Below are 18,188 nucleotides of genomic sequence, written 5' to 3'. Positions count from 1 at the left end.
CTGCTCAATTCGGCAGAGCATGGTTGGCTCAGGTTAGGCTCAACTGGGAAATAGTCAATCAATCAATGGATTCAAAAAGAAAATTGTAACAACTTCTGAAGAAGTACGAGCAAGTGTTTGAAGATTCACTGGGCTCTGTGACTGGAGTTGAAGAACATCCAACAATTAAGCCAGACAGCACACCCAAATGTCTTAAAGCTAGGACCATACCATACACCATCAAGCCTAAATTTCAAGAAGAACTAGATAGATTAAGGACGGGAGTCGTCATAACTGTTGCTAGAAGTGATTGGGCGACACCAATCATTCCTGTATTAAAGCAGGGTAGATTAGTGAGAATTTGTGGAGATTTAAAAACTATTAACACAGTTTTGTGTGTAGAAGGTTCCATCATTATGTTCATGGGAGTCATTTTGCCCTTTTGGTACACTTGTCAGGCAAGGACCCGAGGTGGTTTTGACTTCAAGCCTGGGCAGCACATGTACTGCGGATTCTACCAGCCTTGCCTGGGTCGTGCTCTTCCACAGCACCTACAGCAGCCCGGCGGCTGACATTTGTGACCCTCCGGGGAGATTTCCCGGGTACCTTTAGGTTTATCCGGCTGTCTTTTAAAATACTAGGATGTTCTTATGGAATGTTAGGTTGATGGTGGGTGAGGCATGTGGAGGCCTTCACTGGAAACCCTCACCTCTCTATGCAAGGACCCTCCCCCCGACCTGAGGATGCTACTATCCATCATCCCTTGACATTCTTGCACCCTTTTCCCTGTTTTCTCCAGGGATAAAGCTATTCTGCAGCCCTTTTGAGGTCAAGATTGGGCTCCACCAGCAATTGTTTCTGGATTGTAACGTTGTTAATCTCACATACTAATCTATTGCATATCATCTTTGTCAGGGGTGAGTCAAATTCGCAGCACTCTGCGGACTTTTCATAGAATTTACAGTGCAGAAAGAGGCCTTTCGGCCCATCGAGTCTGCACCGGCTCTTGGAAAGAGCACCCCCCCCACCCAAGCCCATACCACCCTATCCCCATAACCCAGTAACCCCACTAAGTGCAATTTTGGACACTTAAGGGCAATTTAGCATGGCCAATCCACCTAACCTGCACATCTTTGGACTGTGGGAGGAAACCGGAGCACTCGGAGGAAACCCACGCACACACGGGGAGGACTTGCAGACTCCGCACAGACAGTGATCCAAGCCAGTAATCGAACCTGGGACCCTGGAGCTGTGAAGCAATTGTGCTAACCACTGTGCTACCGTGCTGCCCTAACTTCTGCAATCTAACAAGATATTTCATAATGGCTTCCCCGGGATCCTCCCAGCTTTGTTACAGTGGTAGCATTGAAAGATTATGGACAGCTTTAGGTCATAATGGTTTTTCACCAGGTCCAAGAGCTTGTTGAAAGTTTTAGTGTCAGGGCCACTGGATAGGTTAAGCATTGATGATATTAAATGTTGGGGCCCACATGCTGTTAGATTACCTTCTGTCTCTCATACCCTTGAATGCCGTCGATGCAAAAACAATAGTGCAGGCGCTCGACATACTGGACCCAGTCCTCTATGTTTGCATCATCCTGCTCAAGCCTTCTGAAGAAAATCATTTTTGGGTTTGTTTATTTGTCCCTACCAGAGTTGCCTTCTAAGATTTGGAAGGTTGCTAAGAATCCTGTGCTTGATCCTCGTCGCCAGTACAATACTACCAGGAGGCCCAAGCTAAAAGGCAAAGCAGGTTTATCCTCAAACGTAAATAAAGCCGCAGCGTACAAAACAAACGTGCCAGCCCAGGTCTGTCGGGATTTCGGGTCCGGGTCTGGAGGTCGGTATTTAAGACCCTGCAGGGCGGACCTCCACCCGCTCAACACAGAAACTCATATCCCCCAAGCCCACGGGTAGATCAGTCTGCAATCGCCATGGTCTTTGTGAGGGCTGCAACAACCTCTATAACTTTTATCTTTGCAGCAACAAAGAAATATAACAGATACTAACATTGGAGAGTTCTGAATTTCCATCAAATTGAAATCTGACATAAGGAATTGAACAAAAGTTAAATGATGGAACAAATAAGCAAAAACTAGGAACAGAGCAAAGTAAAAGAATGAGAACTGGATCAGCTTAGAAAGGAATCTCTAATTTTAATTAATTAATTACGTAAATAAAATTAGATTAGATTGGGTCGGCAGAGAAGATGTTGCATTCCAACTGTAGCATATGGCAGTTTGTGGAGAGCGTTTGTTGCAATTACTCAGTGTCAAACTGCCTCTGGGGGTGTAATTTTCTGATCCAGAGAAAGCGAAAGTGACTTCCGCTGGAGAGTGAGGTGGCTGAAAATGTGGGCTCATGCGCCGTTCAGCTCATTCATTATGAAGCCGTAAGGTGCACATCATATCCCGTGGCAGGGTGGGGACATGAAGAGGCCCATACTTCCATCACCTCCTCGGCTCCATCGTCCAGGTGCCATATTTAAATGCCAACCAGACAAACATTCATTCTTTCACTCTGCTACTTGACTCCCCCCAGCAGTCCTGGTGCAAACTCACGCATGCGCGCCAGTTGCCTTCTCCGCGCCGACGCAACATGGCAGAGAGCTAGAGGGCCCCGGTGCAGAGGAAAATAGGCCCCACCAGGAGATGCCAGCCCGCTGATCAGTAAGCCCCCCCCCCCCCCCCCCCGGATCGGATTTCACCCTCCACCCTACCAGGCCGCCCCCCGCAGGATGAACACCGAGGTCCCGCGGGGTAGGACCACATGTTGAATGGCGGCGGGACTCGGCCTATCTCGGCGGACACTCGGCCCAATGCGTGTGGCGAATCGGCGGGCGGGCACGTAGAGCGGACCCTGACCGGCACCGCGCTGGCGCCGATTCTCCGGTCACTGGAGAATCGTCGGAGCGCCCCCCCCCCCCCCCCCCCCCCCCCCCCCCCCCCCCCCCGGGCAATTCTCCGACCCGGCTCGGCGTTGAAGAGTCCCACCCAAGATTCCAAACTAATTTCCCATAGAGTACATGGCGATATGAATAATGGCTACGGTCATTAGATTTAGACCAGCGAGAAGCATGAGAAACAATTTTTAATTTACTTACTTCTCTGAAATCCTGTAGTCCCCAGTGGAGCACAAACGAAACCTACAAACTGACAATTGTGCCACTTTTCGATGACTCACCTCCTGGGTGATTGCAAACATCACCAAATGCAACCTGGGCCAGACTCTTTCATTCCGGAGTTTAAGGAGGCTGTTGATGGAGCGCCGTCCCCTCGGATAGAGGCAGTAGTAGATTACCTATTGCTTGTGAACCCCTCCCGCCAGTCCTGAAAATTGAGTCTGATGGTCATAAATTGTCCTGAATTGGGACAAGGGCAGGAAGGCCGGCCTGGGCCTCGCCCATCCCATGTAAAATTGCAGAGAGGTTGGGGCGGTTGGGAGCTTGGTGGAAAGACCATCCGAAGAATTCTACAGACACACCCCGACTACGTAAACCTCTGCCCATACTCTTAATTACTCCACTTTTTTAAAGTGAACTTCTCCCCTGAGAGGTCCATTCCTGGCACAGTCATTCACACTGCATTAGCTGAAGCTGTTGAATGAAATGTTAAACTCAACATTAAACTGTAATTCCTTCACCAGCCATACGATTAAAATAAAATTGGCACTCAGTCCCAATTATCCACATTACACAGGAGTCAGCGTTATAGTTTATACACTAGTTCAAACAAGCTCTCCTTGACTTTGCAATATCTCCTGATTGACTAATATTTATCTTACAAAATATAAAACACCTCAGAAGGGTAGCGTAAAAGCATGACTAACGGGCTAGTCAAAATCTTGTAACATTGCATTGGAAAAAAGAGAAAATCTGCCCCAATAACATAAAACTTACTGCTTAACAATTAACTTTGATGATTATTTAATTTGATGCATTTAATTTTATTTTCTTCTTGAAAATGTTCTCTCATGTTAAATACATTAAAATTAATTGTTATGGACTGGTATCCTTTACCTACATAATTCATTAGATTGATATTATGGGTGGCATGGTAGCATAGTTGCTTCATAGAGCCAGGGACCCGGGTTCGATTCCCGGCTTGGGTCATTGTCTGTGCGGATTCTGCACATTCTCCCAGTGCCTGCGTGGGTTTCCTCTGGATGCTCCGGTTTCTTCCCACAGTCCCAAAAGACATGCTGGTGTTGGTTAGGTGAATTGGACATTCTGAATTCTTCCTCTGTGTACCCGAACAGGCACCATAGTGTGGTGACGAAGGGTTTTTCACAGTAACTTCATTGCAATGTTAATGTAAACCTACTTGTGACACTAATAGAGATTATTGAAGCACCCTTGGATTGGCCACTGTATCTGCACTTATCTCAGGGCTTGTCTTGGTGAAAATCTCTCTCGATGTCTGCCTCTCCCTGTCTTCCAACTTCTCGACACCTCTCTCTCCCACCCCTCAAACCTCTTCCATTGCAAACTTCAAATTCTTTGTGTGACTTTTAAAATTTTTTAGATTATTGCAAACAGGTGCTAATCCCATTGGGGCTAATTGTCAGCAGAATCTCATTATCTTTGATGTTCCTGCGTAACTAGATTGTCCTTGTTTGGTTCCTCCTGAATGCTGGACTGCTGTTCAGGCACATATGCTGTAATCACCTTACTGACTAATGCTTAATTCAATGCTTCGTTGCAGAATTGATTTACAATTTGACAGCAGATGCGGTGAAGAAAGTGAAAGGTCTGCAGGCCAGGGTTTACATTCATGCCAATGAACCAGTGAGCCAAGTCATGGAGAAAATTGAGCTGTCTTCCAGCAAGGAGAGTTGCAAGCACTACTTTGTCATCGTCAAGGTCAGTCCACTCATCTCACCAGATAAATTCTGTCTTGAAGGATCATTTTGTTTACCGGTGCAAATAAGGATTGGGTTATGTGAAACAGGGGCTGAGTTTTCAAATGGCCACAGAGGCTGGAATGGAGCTGGATGACTCCACCATTTCTCAGCACTGGCTGAAGTATCAGATTTCCCTTAATATCTTACTGTTGCGCAAATGGATGGTTGGGGTACAAGAGGAGGTGTGGGGGGTGGGGGGGAGCCGGGCATGGCTACCTACTGCAAAACGTGGGTAGCCAATTAAGGCCTTGAAATGTTCCTTTAAGGAACATTAAAGATGTCAACTTCCCCCTCCGCTGAGGTCAAATCCTAGCTGATGAATGGAGGTGGAGGTTGACCGCAGACTGGGGTGCTAGCTCCTTGTAGCAATATAACATTCTTAATCTCCCCACTACACCCATGGCCATGACTGTGCAATTGCCACAGCTGTAGCCAAGGGCCTGTCTGAAGACACACTCTTCTTCTCCAGGAGCGGTCTTGCAGCTGTGACCAATTTTATTTTTATGGTTCAAAAAGTCTTCAGAAAGCACCTACATCTTAAAATATCTCCTCTCTTCTATCTACTTTGGCATCTGCAACATCTGATGGTGAGGCTGTCAATCTGTCATTGATGGAGGGTGGGGGGGGGGGGGGGGGTGCTCTTACGGCCCCTCCAGCCTCTGGAGCCTCCTGCCATTCTTAACTGGATAGCGAGCACGTACCCTGGCCATTAATTGAGCAGCTGGTCAAATAGGACTTTGCCATCTCTTGCCATGTTGGAACCTGAATATTTCACATCGCCTCGGGGTCACAACCCCAGAATGAGAATCCAGCTCTGGATGTTAGAAGATAAAATGTTGGGGCGGCATGGTGGCACAGTAGTTAGCACTGTTGTCTCACAGCGCCAGGGACCCGGGTTTAATTCCGGCCCTGGGTGACTGTCTGTGTGGAGTTTGCACTTTCTCCCTGCATTTGTGTGGGTTTCCTCCGGGTGCTCCGGTTTCCTCCCACAGTCCAAAGAAGTGCATGTTAGGCGAGTTGGCCATGATAAATTACCTCGTAGTGTCCAAAGATGTGCATGTTAGGTGGGGTTATGGGAATAAGGCGGAAGAGTAGAGAGGGTGCTCTTTCAGAGGGTTGGTGCAGACTCAATGGGCTGAATGGCCTCCTTCTGCACTGTAGGAATTCTGTAGTTAGACTGACACTAGTGCAGTAAAGTGAGAGCTGTGCAGTTTGGAGATGCCATCCTTCATTGAAATGTTCAACCTTGTCCGAGGGCATAAATATTCCATGGCACTGTCGAGAGAAGAGCAGGGAAGTCCTGACAACCGTTACCCTACAACCAGCATCGCTAAATGTGACCAAGTATCTTTTGCTACTGTGGAACTTTTGTGAACACAAATCGGTGCCCAGTTTTCCGGAATTACAATAGTGAGCATGCTTCAAAAAGCTGTTTAATTGGCTGTGACACCCTTCAGAAGCCTTAGGTATCTGAAAGAGGCTACACAACCACATTATTGATCAATGTTACCCAACTCCCAGCAGAACCAGGAAACTGATCATTCCCTGTATCCTTGGCGACAGTCTATCCCATAACTGAAACATAAATGTGAAGTTAAATTTTACTCAGTCTGTTTTTTTGCCCAATCATTTCCTGGAGTTTCCTTTCCTGTTACTTCACTGGCTGTAAAGTGCTTTGGGATGTCCTGAGGCGGAGGAAGGCACTGTGTAAATGCAAGTCTGACAGTCTTTTATTCAGGTTTTTGGTACAAAATACATAGCAGTCCTTTCACATTCTTAGAGTCTCTCTAGGTGACTGTTGTTCTGAATATTTTCCAGTGCATCTGTCTAACTGCATCTGATCTAGCTGGACACTGGATGCAGTGCCAGAAATGGATAATGAATGGTCTCAGAAATTCTTTCCAGATTGACAGTCTAACTTTCTTGGACGTGTTTGTACAATCTGACATCCTGTAAAGACTAGTACCGATTTCCTGCATTGGTCATATTTCATTTTTGCATCTCATTAATATGAATATATAAATAATAATTGAATTGTAGCAGTAAACTCAAGAAGACATCTTTGTCTCATTTTTGGCCAACGTGAATATTTTTCCACCTCAAGTCAGTACCGTTGAAGGGAGAATTTACAGACAGGCATCTTGAGTTGCTTTTGGCCTGATACCCATTTCTCTGTTGTTGATAAAACAGTGGTTGCTGTTGAGAATAAATGTTACTGTGGACATTTGCACACAGGTACCGGCTGGATTTCCACAAAACACCACAGCTGCGTTGTGCTCTGTTCCTTTATCTTGCAGACATGACCTGGAGTTCTTATTCCTAGTTCTTTTGGATCTGCTGACATCAGCCCCCCACCTCTCAAACCTTTTTGATTTTCCGATCATCTCCAACCTCCTTTCCTCTCCTAGGTTCAAATGTTATCTTCTTCCAAATATGAGCCTCCCTTTCATGCTTCTCTGTGTTTGAACCTCTCAAGTCAGGTTTCTGCCACCGTCACAGAAGGGAAACAGCCTAAATCACTGTCATGAATGATATCATCAGTGGCTGTGAACATGGTTCCCTTGTAATCCTTCTCAAACTATCTGCGGCCTTTTATGCTGTTAACCAAATCATCATTCAGCAGCATTTCTCCTTTGTTGTCCTGCCCACTTTTTCTAACAAACAATTTTAATGAGGTATCTTTGGCATAACAAACAACCACAGTACAAAAACAAGAGAGTGCAAAGAACAGTAGTCAAAAAGCAACCGCCGACCTCCGTCCCTCCAAGGCCTGCCTATTTACCCCCTACTCTATACTCCCCTAACCCCCCTTCCCACCCTCCCCCCTCTGCTGACGATTAATTCGCGAAGAAGTCAATGAATGGTTGTCACCTCCAGGCGAACCCTGACACCTACCCTCTCAAGGTCGAGAAAGCTCGCCACGTCGGTTAACCAGGCCTCTGACTTCGGAGGCCTAGACTCCCTCCAAGCCAGTAGTATCCTTCGCCGGGCTACCAAGGAGGAAAAGGCCAGAACATCTGCCTCTCTCTCCTCCTGAATACTCGGGTCCTCCAACACACCAAAGATCGCTACCCCTGGACTCATTTCCACCCTTGTCTTCAATACCATGGACATGACATCCGCGAACCCCTGCCAATAGCCCCTAAGTTTTGGGCATGCCCAGAACATTTCGCTGGTCCACCCGCACACCTGATGCACTTGTCTTCCACCCCAAAAAATCTACTCATCCGGGCCATTGTTATGTGTGCTCGGTGCAGCACCTTAAACTGGATCAAGCTGAGCCTTGCGCATCTAGTGGTCGCGCTGACCCTGCTCAGTGCATCCGCCCATAGGCCGTCTTCCATCTCACCCCCAGTCCTCCTCCCACTTACGCTTCAGCTCCTCTATATGCGTCTCCTCCACCCCCATTAATTCTTTGTAGATGTCCGAGACGCTCCTCTCCCCCGCCCATCCCCCAGACGCTACCCTATCTTGAATCCCTCTTAGTGGCAGGAGTGGAAAGGATGCCTGCGCAGAAAGTCCCACACCTGTAGATATCTGAAATCATTCCCTGCTGTCAGCCCAAACTTCTCCTCCAGCACCCTTAAGCTAGGAAAGCCCCCTGCCCGAAACAGGTCTCCCATCTTCTCAATTCCCGCCCTTTGCCATATTCTAAATCCCCCATCTAAGCTCCCCGGAGTGAACCAATGGTTGTTGCATATTGGGGACCAAACTAACGCCCTCATTGCACCAACAAATCTCCACTGACCCCAGATCCTCAGCGCCGCCACCACCACGGGACTGGTGGAAAATCTCGCCAGTGGGAACGGCAATGGAGCCGTTATCAGCACCCCCAAGCTAGTGCCCTTGCATGAGGCTGCCTCCATCCACCCCCATCGCCACCACCCACTTCCTTATCATCGCAATATTGGCTGCCCAGTAATAATTACTAAAATTTGGCAGAGCAAGCCCCCCCTCCCTCTGATTCCTCTCGAGCATCACCTTTTTCACCCGTGGGTACTTACCCGCCCAGACAAAGCCCAAAATGATTTTGTTGATCCTCCTAAAAAAGGATCACGGTATGAAAATCGGGAGGCATTGGAACACAAATAAAAATCTCGGCAATATCGTCATCTTAACCGTCTGCACCCTCCCCGCCAGTGATAGCGGGAGCGCATCTCATCTCCGAAACTCGCCCCTCATCTGCTCTACCAAACAGGACAAGTTCAATTTATGTAACCGCCCCCAGTCGCGCGCCACTTGTATTCCCAGATATCTAAAATTGCCCACCTTTTGGTGCTCCTCCTTGTCCGCCAGCGTTTTCTACAACTTCTGGATCGTCCGATCCTGGGCATCCAGCCTGCGTTCCATCTGATCGACCGAGTCCTTTATTGGGTCGAGGCAATCTAATTTCTGTCTGGCGAAGCCCTCTTGGATGACCTGCATCAGCTCCTCCATCGATGGCTGGGCCATCGCAGCACGGGTCCGAACCTCGGCCATGTTAACTTCAGCAGCCACTTCGACCCAGCCCTTGCTTATCTTTCTATTTCTTCCCTTACGGGTTCTTGCTGGCCGTCATTGACTCTCAGCTCACTAACATCTGGATTACTCAACTCTTATCCTCCTGTCCAAATTTCCCCATGTCTTGTCTCTCCTTTTCTCCCTAACCTTCTGTAACCTCCGGAGGTGCCATCGATGTTAGCCTCTTGTGCCTCCCCCACTTCCTTAGCCTCACGATTAGTGGCCAGGCCTTCAACCCTCATGGCCTAAGCTCCAGAATTTCCTCTCTGCACCTTTGAGTTTCTCCCAACTACACACCACTCTTTAAAATAGACCTCTTTGACCAAATCTTTGATCACCTGTCCAATGTATGGCTGGGTATGCAGCAGTGAAACATTTTCCTCATTGTTGTACGAAATACACAGGCAAACTTTAATTCCACTTTAATCACGTTTTGAAACTCCATCGCAATGACACAATTATGAGAGTTGGGAATTAGTCAAGCTTATGAAATTATAAAACATTCCCTTTTTAAAATTCTCAACAAGGTTTATGGATTTCAACCATTCCTAAAGGACTTGCATTTACATAGCACTTTCCAAAAACTTAAGACATCCCAAAGTCAGTGCAGTACTTTTTGAAATGTAGTCACCGTTGCAATGCAGGGGAACATGAAAGCCAAATTCTATCCATCAAAGTTGCATTAACTGCAATAATAACTGGCCATACTGGTTTTACAGATATTGGGTTAAGGAAAATGTTGGTCAGAATATTGCTCTTCTTTGCATAGTTCCATGGGAAACTTGTGTCTAGCTGGGTGGGTGAATTGGTTCTTGGCTTAATATCCCATCCAAAGTCAGGTAAACACTGACAGTACAGCATTCCCCCAGTGCCCCACTTAAGTGACAACCTAGATATATAGAATAGAATTGTAGAATCCTTGCAGTGCAGAAGGAGGCCATTCTGCCTATTGAGTCTGCACCAGCCCTCTGAAAGAGCACCTTACCTAGGTCGAATCCCCCACCCTATCCAAGTAATCCCTTTCAGAGGCAATTTAGCGTGGCCAATCCACCTAACCTGCACATCTTTGTACTCTGGGAGGAAACCCACGGAGACATGGGAAGAACGTATAAACTCCACACAGTCACCCGAGGTCGGAATCAATCCTGGGTCTCTGGTGCTGTGAGGCAGCAGTGCTAACCACTGACATGGTTTTGGTAAGAACACTGGAATATAAACTTGTGACCTGAACATATTTCCTGGACTTTCTTAAGAAGGATTTGGATGCATTACTGAATAGTAGAAAGAAGAAGGTGAGGTACAATCACAAAAGCACAGAATTGTTTCAATATAGAAAGAGGCCATTTGGCCCATCATGTCCGTACCAGCTCTCCAAATGAACATCACGACTTAGTGCCATTCTCCTGTCTTTTCCCTGTACCCCTGCACATTGTTTCTATTCAAATAATCATCTAATACCCTCTTGGGTACCTCAATTGGACCTGCTTCCACCAAGGTTCCAAGCAGTGCATTCCAGATGTGAGCCACTTGTATGAAAAAGTTTTTTCTCACATCACACTTGCATCTTTTGTAGATCACTTTGAATCTGTGCCCTCTCATGCTTGGTCATTTTTCGAGGGGGACCAGTTTCTCCCATTTACTCTGTCTAACCCCCTCATGATTTTGAACAATTCTATAAAATCTCTAATTAGCCTTCTTCTCTCCAAGGAAAACAGTCCCAACCTCTACAATCTATCCTGATAACTGAAGTTTCTCATGCTGGAACCATTCTTGTAAACCTCTTCTGTTCTTTCTACAATATGTTCACGGTCTTTCTATATTGTGGCAGCCAGATCTAATTGGCACGATGGTAAAGATGGTGCAGGAACAGACAGATCATGGGGTGTTTGCGCACAAATGTTTGAAGGTGTAGCTCATTCTGGTGAGTGCGCTTTGCACTCAATTGGCTCTGTTTTATTACTTAGCTCTAGAGTCGCCAGGTATCCTTATGATACCACCACGAGGTTCAAGTTCAAGTTCAGATCAATGACTCAATACACCAATTAGTAAAGTTCAAATCAAGACATGTTTATTAATACACAGTTAATCGCTACTCATGCATACGATACTAAAAGACTAGGCTATTCCTACCGCTAACAGACCAATACTTATCTGGATAAGGGAACCCGCTGGGTCAGGGAACAATGGCCTCTTGCTCGATCCTGAGCCTGCAGGCTTCCAGCTGGTACGGACTAAGGGGTCAGGAGCATCTATCTCGTAGCGTGCGTTGACTGGACACTTACTTGATGGTGCAGCAGTTGGCCAGGCCTCTCCTTCTTACGTCAAGTTCTTCGAGAGCTGCTAAGATGTTCTGCTGGGAGGGCCGGCTAAGAGAGTGAACTGAACTTGGGACCTGTCTTTTATAGGTCCCAGGGGCTTCGCACCCTTTTGGGCGGACCCCGAGCTTACTTCCAATCGATTGGATCCCATACCATCCCGTTGGCGCCGAGGAGTCTGACTTGCTATTGAGTGTCTTAAATGTAGCCACTCGTTGTAGCTATTGTTCCTGGGGATTGCTCATCAATATGTATAACTGCTGGTTTCAGTGCTGTCTGCTTTCTTTGCAGGCAGAATACACAGGAACTCTGCAAAACTGCTTGTTTGGTTAGACTGTCCAATTTTCCCTGCTGTCTTTGTGTTTCTCCATTTTGTGTGGGGAAGTGGCCAACTCAGGTGGCTACAAAGGTAGCAGGAAAAGCTGCAAAGACTGTTGAAAAAGCATATGGGATCCTTAGTTTTATGAATAGAAGAATAGCATACATAGAACATACAGTGCAGAAGGAGGCCATTCGGCCCATCGAGTCTGCACCGACCCATTTAAGCCCTCACTTGCACCGTATCCCCCTAAACTAATAACCCTTCCTAACCTTTTTGGACACTAAGGGCAATTTATCATGGCCAATTCCACCTAACCTGCACGCCTTTGGACTGTGGGAGGAAACCGGAGCACCCGGAGGAAAGAAACCCACGCAGACACGGGGAGAACGTGCAGACTCCCCACAGACAGTGACCCAGCAGGGAATGGAACCTGGGACCCTGGAGCTGTGAAGTCACAGTGCTAACCACTATGCTACCTTTCTGCCCCTACAGTAGCAAGGAAATTATACGAAACCTTTATAGAACATTAGTTAGGCATTAGTTTGAATATTGTGTTCAATTCTATGCACCAAACTTTAGGAAAAGTCTCGAAGCCATCTAGATGGGGAAAAAGAGATGAACTAGAATGTTACCCAGGGTGAGGACCTTCAGTTAGGTGGAGAGGTTGGCAAAGTTGGGATCATCGTGCACAGAGGTGCTCAAAATAATAGATTGATGGAGTAAATAAAGAAAAATTGTCCAGTGGTGTCAGTGTCCAGAGGACATAGATTTAAGATGATTGACAGAAAAGTCGAAGGTGATAGATTTTATTGACAGGGGCCGGAATTCTCCAGCCATTGAGATTCTCTGTTCCCGCCAGAAGCACATCCCACCCATGGGTTTCACAGTGGCGTGGGGTGGCTTCAATGGTAAACCGCACTGACAAGTGACGGGAATAGAGAATCCCGCAAACCAGCAAACAGCACGCCCCCAAGAAATACGCGGCTGGGGGACCGAGTGATCCAGCCCAGGGAGTTGTTGTAATCTGAAATGCGTTTCCCGAAAGGGAAGTGGAAACAGAATAAGTGGTCACATTAGACAGAGAATTGGATAAATACTTGAAGGGAAAGCTTCTAGATGACTTTGGGGAACCAGCACAAATATGAGATTAATTCGATCAATCAACAATGATTGGCACAGGCTTGATGGGCTGAAGTGCTTTGTTCTCCACTGCATTATCTCATTAAAAAAAACTACAACCAGCGTTTATATAATTCCTTTAACATTGGAGAATAGCCGTTCACTCCAGAAATCCGGCACGGCGGCGCTTCTGCGGACCCGCCAGTCCCACGCGCGCGGTTGACGCAGCGCTGATCAGGGGCCGTTAAACGGGCTCCTGCGGCGATTCTCTGCGGTCGACCGACTGAACTCCCACCGGCGTGGTTTATATGTGATACCACCCGGCGCGAGCTGGGACCCGCGGCCTCTGTGGCGGTCCTGGTGGGAGGCGGGGGAAATCTGATACCGGAGGGGTCCTCAGCGGTGGCCAGGCCTGCAATCGGGGGCCACCGATTGGTGGGTCATCGTGATCTGGGAGCGACCTACCTTACGCCGTGCGGACCTGCTGTGTGGCTCCACCATGTTGGCGCCACCCACGCCGAGGTGGGCAGCCGTGCGCATGCACTGGCCCGCTTGCAGCCGCCGTGTGCATGCACGGCCACCCGGTCTGAACAGCAGGGCCCCGCTGGCAGCCAGAGCCGTGGGACGGACCTGGTGCCCTGCTAGCCTCCTGGAAAACGGAGAATCACCTCGGACTTTCGAAAAAAATGTCTGGAATGCATTTTGCCCGTTTTCCGGTAGGCATGAGGACTGTGTCCCCAAAAAGGGAGAATCCCGCCCACCTTCTCAACATTCCCCCTGTCGGGACCTTATATATTTCAATCAAGTTACCTCTTACTCTTTTAAACTCCAGTGGATACAAACTTAGCCTGTCTAACCTTTCCGCATTTAATGGTCACTTACCTTTCCAAAGCAAAACACTAAGATCAATCACTGTAGTGCTAGATAGAACATATGCTACAGCATTTTATAATGATACGCGAAGGACCTTTCAATGATTCATATGGTTCCTGTTGCACACCATACTTCACACATGGGTTACGACAGCTCTGTGCTGTTGTGATTCACAGCGGCTACCAAAACCCTCCTACCTCCAGCAAAATTGCAGAAGTTCTGAAATGCCCACTTCATGGTGCTGGCAAAGTTAAGATGGCAGCATGTGGACTCCTGCTCCACCCTCTTTCCAGTGTAAATGAAAACTGGTAGTGCCGGAGATATGGCTGAGGATTCCGGATCTAGGTCCCGTCCGCCATTTTTAAAGCCTGCCGATACACTTGCAGCAGGATGGGAAAATTCAGACGCAAAGTGCTGGGAGTGCAGGAGCCTGCTGAACATCAAGGTTAGGCTTGTTAAGTGAGCAGGATTTAAATCAGGGGCAGGGTGTCAGCAGCAGAGTTTTGGATGAAGGGTTTTGATAGAGTAAATGAGAAATTGTTTCTACAGGCAGTAGCATTAGTAACCAGAGGACACAGATTTAAATTAATTGATAATAGAACCAGATGGGAGGTGAGATTTATTTTATGCAGAGAGTTGTTATGATCTGGAATGCATTGTCTGAAAGCAGGGTGGAAGCAGGTGGAATAATGACTTTCAAAAGGGATAAATCATAGAATCTTACAATAACTTGACACATAAGGAAGTCATGTGCCCCAATAGATTTTCACAGGCTCTTGACAATTAATTCAGTTAGTCCCACTTGCCTGGTTACCTTCTGGAAGCTCCTTTTGAAACTGTTTCCACCACCTTGTCAGGCAATGCATCCCAAATCCTAACCACTTGCTGCATAAAAATCCTTTTTCCGAATGTTACCTCAAGTTCTTTTGCCAATCACCTTAAATATGTGTCCTCTGCCTTTTGCCCATTCATCCATTCGAAATAGTTTCTCTTTCATTACTCTTATGCGAACCCGTCAGAATTTTAAATACCCCTAGGGCAGCACGGTGGCGCAGTGGATGGCATTGCTGCCTCACGACGCCGAGGTCCCAGGTTCGATCCTGTCTCTGGGTCACTGTCCGTGTGAAGTTTGCATATTGTTCCCGTGTTTGCGTGGGTTTTGCCCCCACAACCCAAAGATGTGCAGGATAGCTGGATTGACCACGTTAAATTGCTCCTTAATTGGAAAAAAAATGAATTGGGTCCTCTAAATTTATTATAAAAATGTGGAAAAAAATGAATTGGGTACTCTAAATTTATAAAAATGTGGGAAAAAATGAATTGGGTACTCTAAATTTATTATAAAAATGTGGAAAAAAATGAATTGGGTACTCTAAGTTTATTCAAAATTTTTTTTAAACAGCCCTGCTAAAAATCTCCTTTCAGCCTCCTCTGCTGTAAGGAAAACAAACCCCAGTTTCCTCTGTCTATCCATGTAATGTAATCTCTCTTGCCTGAAACATTCTAGTAGTTCTCTTCTGATCCCTTTCCAGAGACTCCGCATCCTTTCACAGTACTCCAGTTTTGGGCAAACTGCTGTTTTATTGAATTGAAATGAATTGAATTTGATTTATTGTCAATTGTACCGAGGTACAGTGAAAAGTATTGTTCTGCATACAGTCCAGACAGATTGTTCATACGTGAAGAAACATAGGACATGCAGAAATACACAATGTAAATAAATAGGTACAGGTATCAGGTGAGCATATGGAATGTAGTGCTACTTAGTAGAGAAGATTTGTCAGATCAGTTCAGTCCATAAGAGGGTCATTCAGGAGTCTGGTAACAGCGGGGAAGAAGCTATTTTTGAACCTGTTATCACCTGTTCTCAGACTTTTGTATCTTATGCCGGATGGAAGAAGTTGGAAGAAAGAATAACCCGGGTGGAAGGGGTTTTTGATTATGCTGCCTACTTTCCCAAGGCAGCGGGAGATGGCGACATAGTCAAATGAATAGGAGGCTGGTTCGCGTGATGGACAGGGTTGTGTTCGCAACTCTCTGTAGTTTCTTACAATTTTGGGCCGAGCAGTTGCCATACCAAGCTGTGTGCAGCCAGATAGGATGCTTTCTATGGTGCATCTGTAAAAATTGGTAAGAGTCAATGTGGACATGCTGAATTTCCTTAGTTTCCTGAGGACGTATAGGCGCTGTTGTGCTTTCTTGGTTGTAGCGTCGACCAGGATCGATTTTTGGTGATGTGCACCCCGAGGAATTTGAAGCTGTCAATCATCCCCACCTCAGACCGGTTGATGCAGACAGGGGTGTGTACAATACTTTGCTTCCTGAAGTCAATGACCATCTCTTTAGTTTTGCTGACGTTGGGGGAGAGATGGTTGTTGTTACACCACTCCACTAGGTTCTCTATCGCCCTCCTGTACTCTGACTCGTCGTTGTTCCAGATCCGACCTGCTATGGTCGTGTCGGCAGCAAACCTGGAGATGAAGTTGAACCCAAATTTTGCCACACAGTCGTGTGTGTACAGGGATCATAGTAGGGAGCTAAGTGCGCAGCCTTGCGGAGTCCTGGTATTAAGGACTATCGTAGAGGAGGTGTTGTTGTTTATCCTTAATGATTGTAATCTATGGGTCAGGAAGTTGAGGATCTGACTTGTATCGACTTAGCATAACTTCCTGTCTTTCACATTTATGCTTTTATTTTGAAAGACCAGGATCCGTTTGCTTTAGTGTCAGCTGTGGCTCCATTGGAAACATTATTGCCTCTGAATCACAAGCCTCTCGGTTCAAGGCCCAGTCCAGTGCTTGAGCACAAAAAGCAAGGCTGACAATCCAGTGCAGCACTGAGGGGATGCTGCATTGTTGGTGGTGCTGTGTTTTGGATAACATGTTGAAAACCAAGGCCCCATCTACCTGTTCAGATGGATGCAAAAGCCCCTGCCGCACTATTTTGAAGAAGAGCAGGCAAGGTCTTCTTTCTCCCACAATTAACTTCACAAGAACAGATTATCTGGTCATTATCACAGTGCCGTTTGTGGGAGTTTGCTGTGCAAATATTAGCTCCCACATTTCCTACATGACAACAGTGAGTGCACTTGACAGAATCACAGAATTATCAAGACTCAGAAGGAGGCCATTTGACCCATTGTGTCTCCCCCCGGTCCTCCAAATAGGTTTTGTGACTAGGTGCCTTTTCCCTGTCCCCTGCAGATTGTTTCTAACCAAGTAATCATTTAATGCCCTCTTGAATGCCTCGATTAAACCTGCTTCCATCACACTTCCAGGTAGTGTATTCCAGATCCTAACCACTCGTGTGAAAAGCTTTTTCTCACATCACATTTACGTGTTTTGCACATCACTTTAAAACTGTGTCCTCTCGTTCTCCATCTTTTTATGGATTACGTGCATAAGTTTTTAGCTGTTTTATAAATTTGTCTGGACACCTTGAAAAGAATTACTCACAAATACCACCTGTCTCTTTTCTTGCACACCTCTTTTAAATAGTTCCATTTCACTTGCGTTGCCTCTTGATATTGTTCCTACCCAAATGTGTTACTTCCTGTGTGGAATTCTCCGTCCTGCCACATCCGTTTTCTGGTGTGGAATTCTCCGTCCTGCCGCATCCGGTTTCTGGTGTGGGCACCCTCCCAATGGGAAACCCTATTGGGAAATCCGCGGGTGTGAGTGCACTGCCGGCAAAATGGAGGATCCCGTCAACGGAGAATCCAGCCCCATATCTTTTTTGCATCGATTTGCAACTGTGTTATAATCTGCCTATTTCACCAGCCTCTCAGTGTCCTCTCAAAGTACATTACCTTCTTCCTCACTAGTTTTACTAAACTCCCAAGTTTTGGGTCATCTACATGATTTCAGAATTGTGCACAGTGCAATGCTCTTGAGTCTTGAATCTGGGGGGACCGCATGGTCTGCCTCCCTCCCCATGTATCACAACTCTCTGTTTCTATTCCTAGTATCTGATGCTGCCTATTATCTCCCACGGGCTTCAATTTTGCTTACCAGCTCAGGTGATCAAACGTGTTGAGAGGGATCCATTTGCAACGCTGTTGGGCAAGAATAGTGGAATGGAACTAATTGAATGGCCTTTTTCAAAGTGTCAGCACAAGTTGAATGTTCTCATTCTGTGTTCTATGATTCTGTGAGCTGATGGCTGAGATATTACTGACC

At 46.6% G+C, this 18,188-nt stretch overlaps 1 protein-coding gene across 1 annotated transcript in view; it reads left to right on the top strand.

Annotated features, from left to right (window-relative positions):
- Positions 1–18,188, top strand: part of itga9 (integrin, alpha 9) — a 632,947-nt gene that overhangs the window by 219,102 nt on the left and 395,657 nt on the right. Inside the window, exon 15 of the mRNA XM_038809824.1 lies at positions 4,683–4,840. Within this exon, the coding sequence (XP_038665752.1) occupies positions 4,683–4,840 (158 nt within the window). The remainder of the gene's footprint in view (positions 1–4,682; positions 4,841–18,188) is intronic.

The sequence above is a fragment of the Scyliorhinus canicula genome, chromosome 10 (genome assembly GCF_902713615.1).
Source record: "Scyliorhinus canicula chromosome 10, sScyCan1.1, whole genome shotgun sequence".
NCBI lineage: Eukaryota > Metazoa > Chordata > Chondrichthyes > Carcharhiniformes > Scyliorhinidae > Scyliorhinus > Scyliorhinus canicula.
Note: the sequence above shows the minus strand (reverse complement) of the source record. Positions and strands in the feature narration are given on the sequence as shown.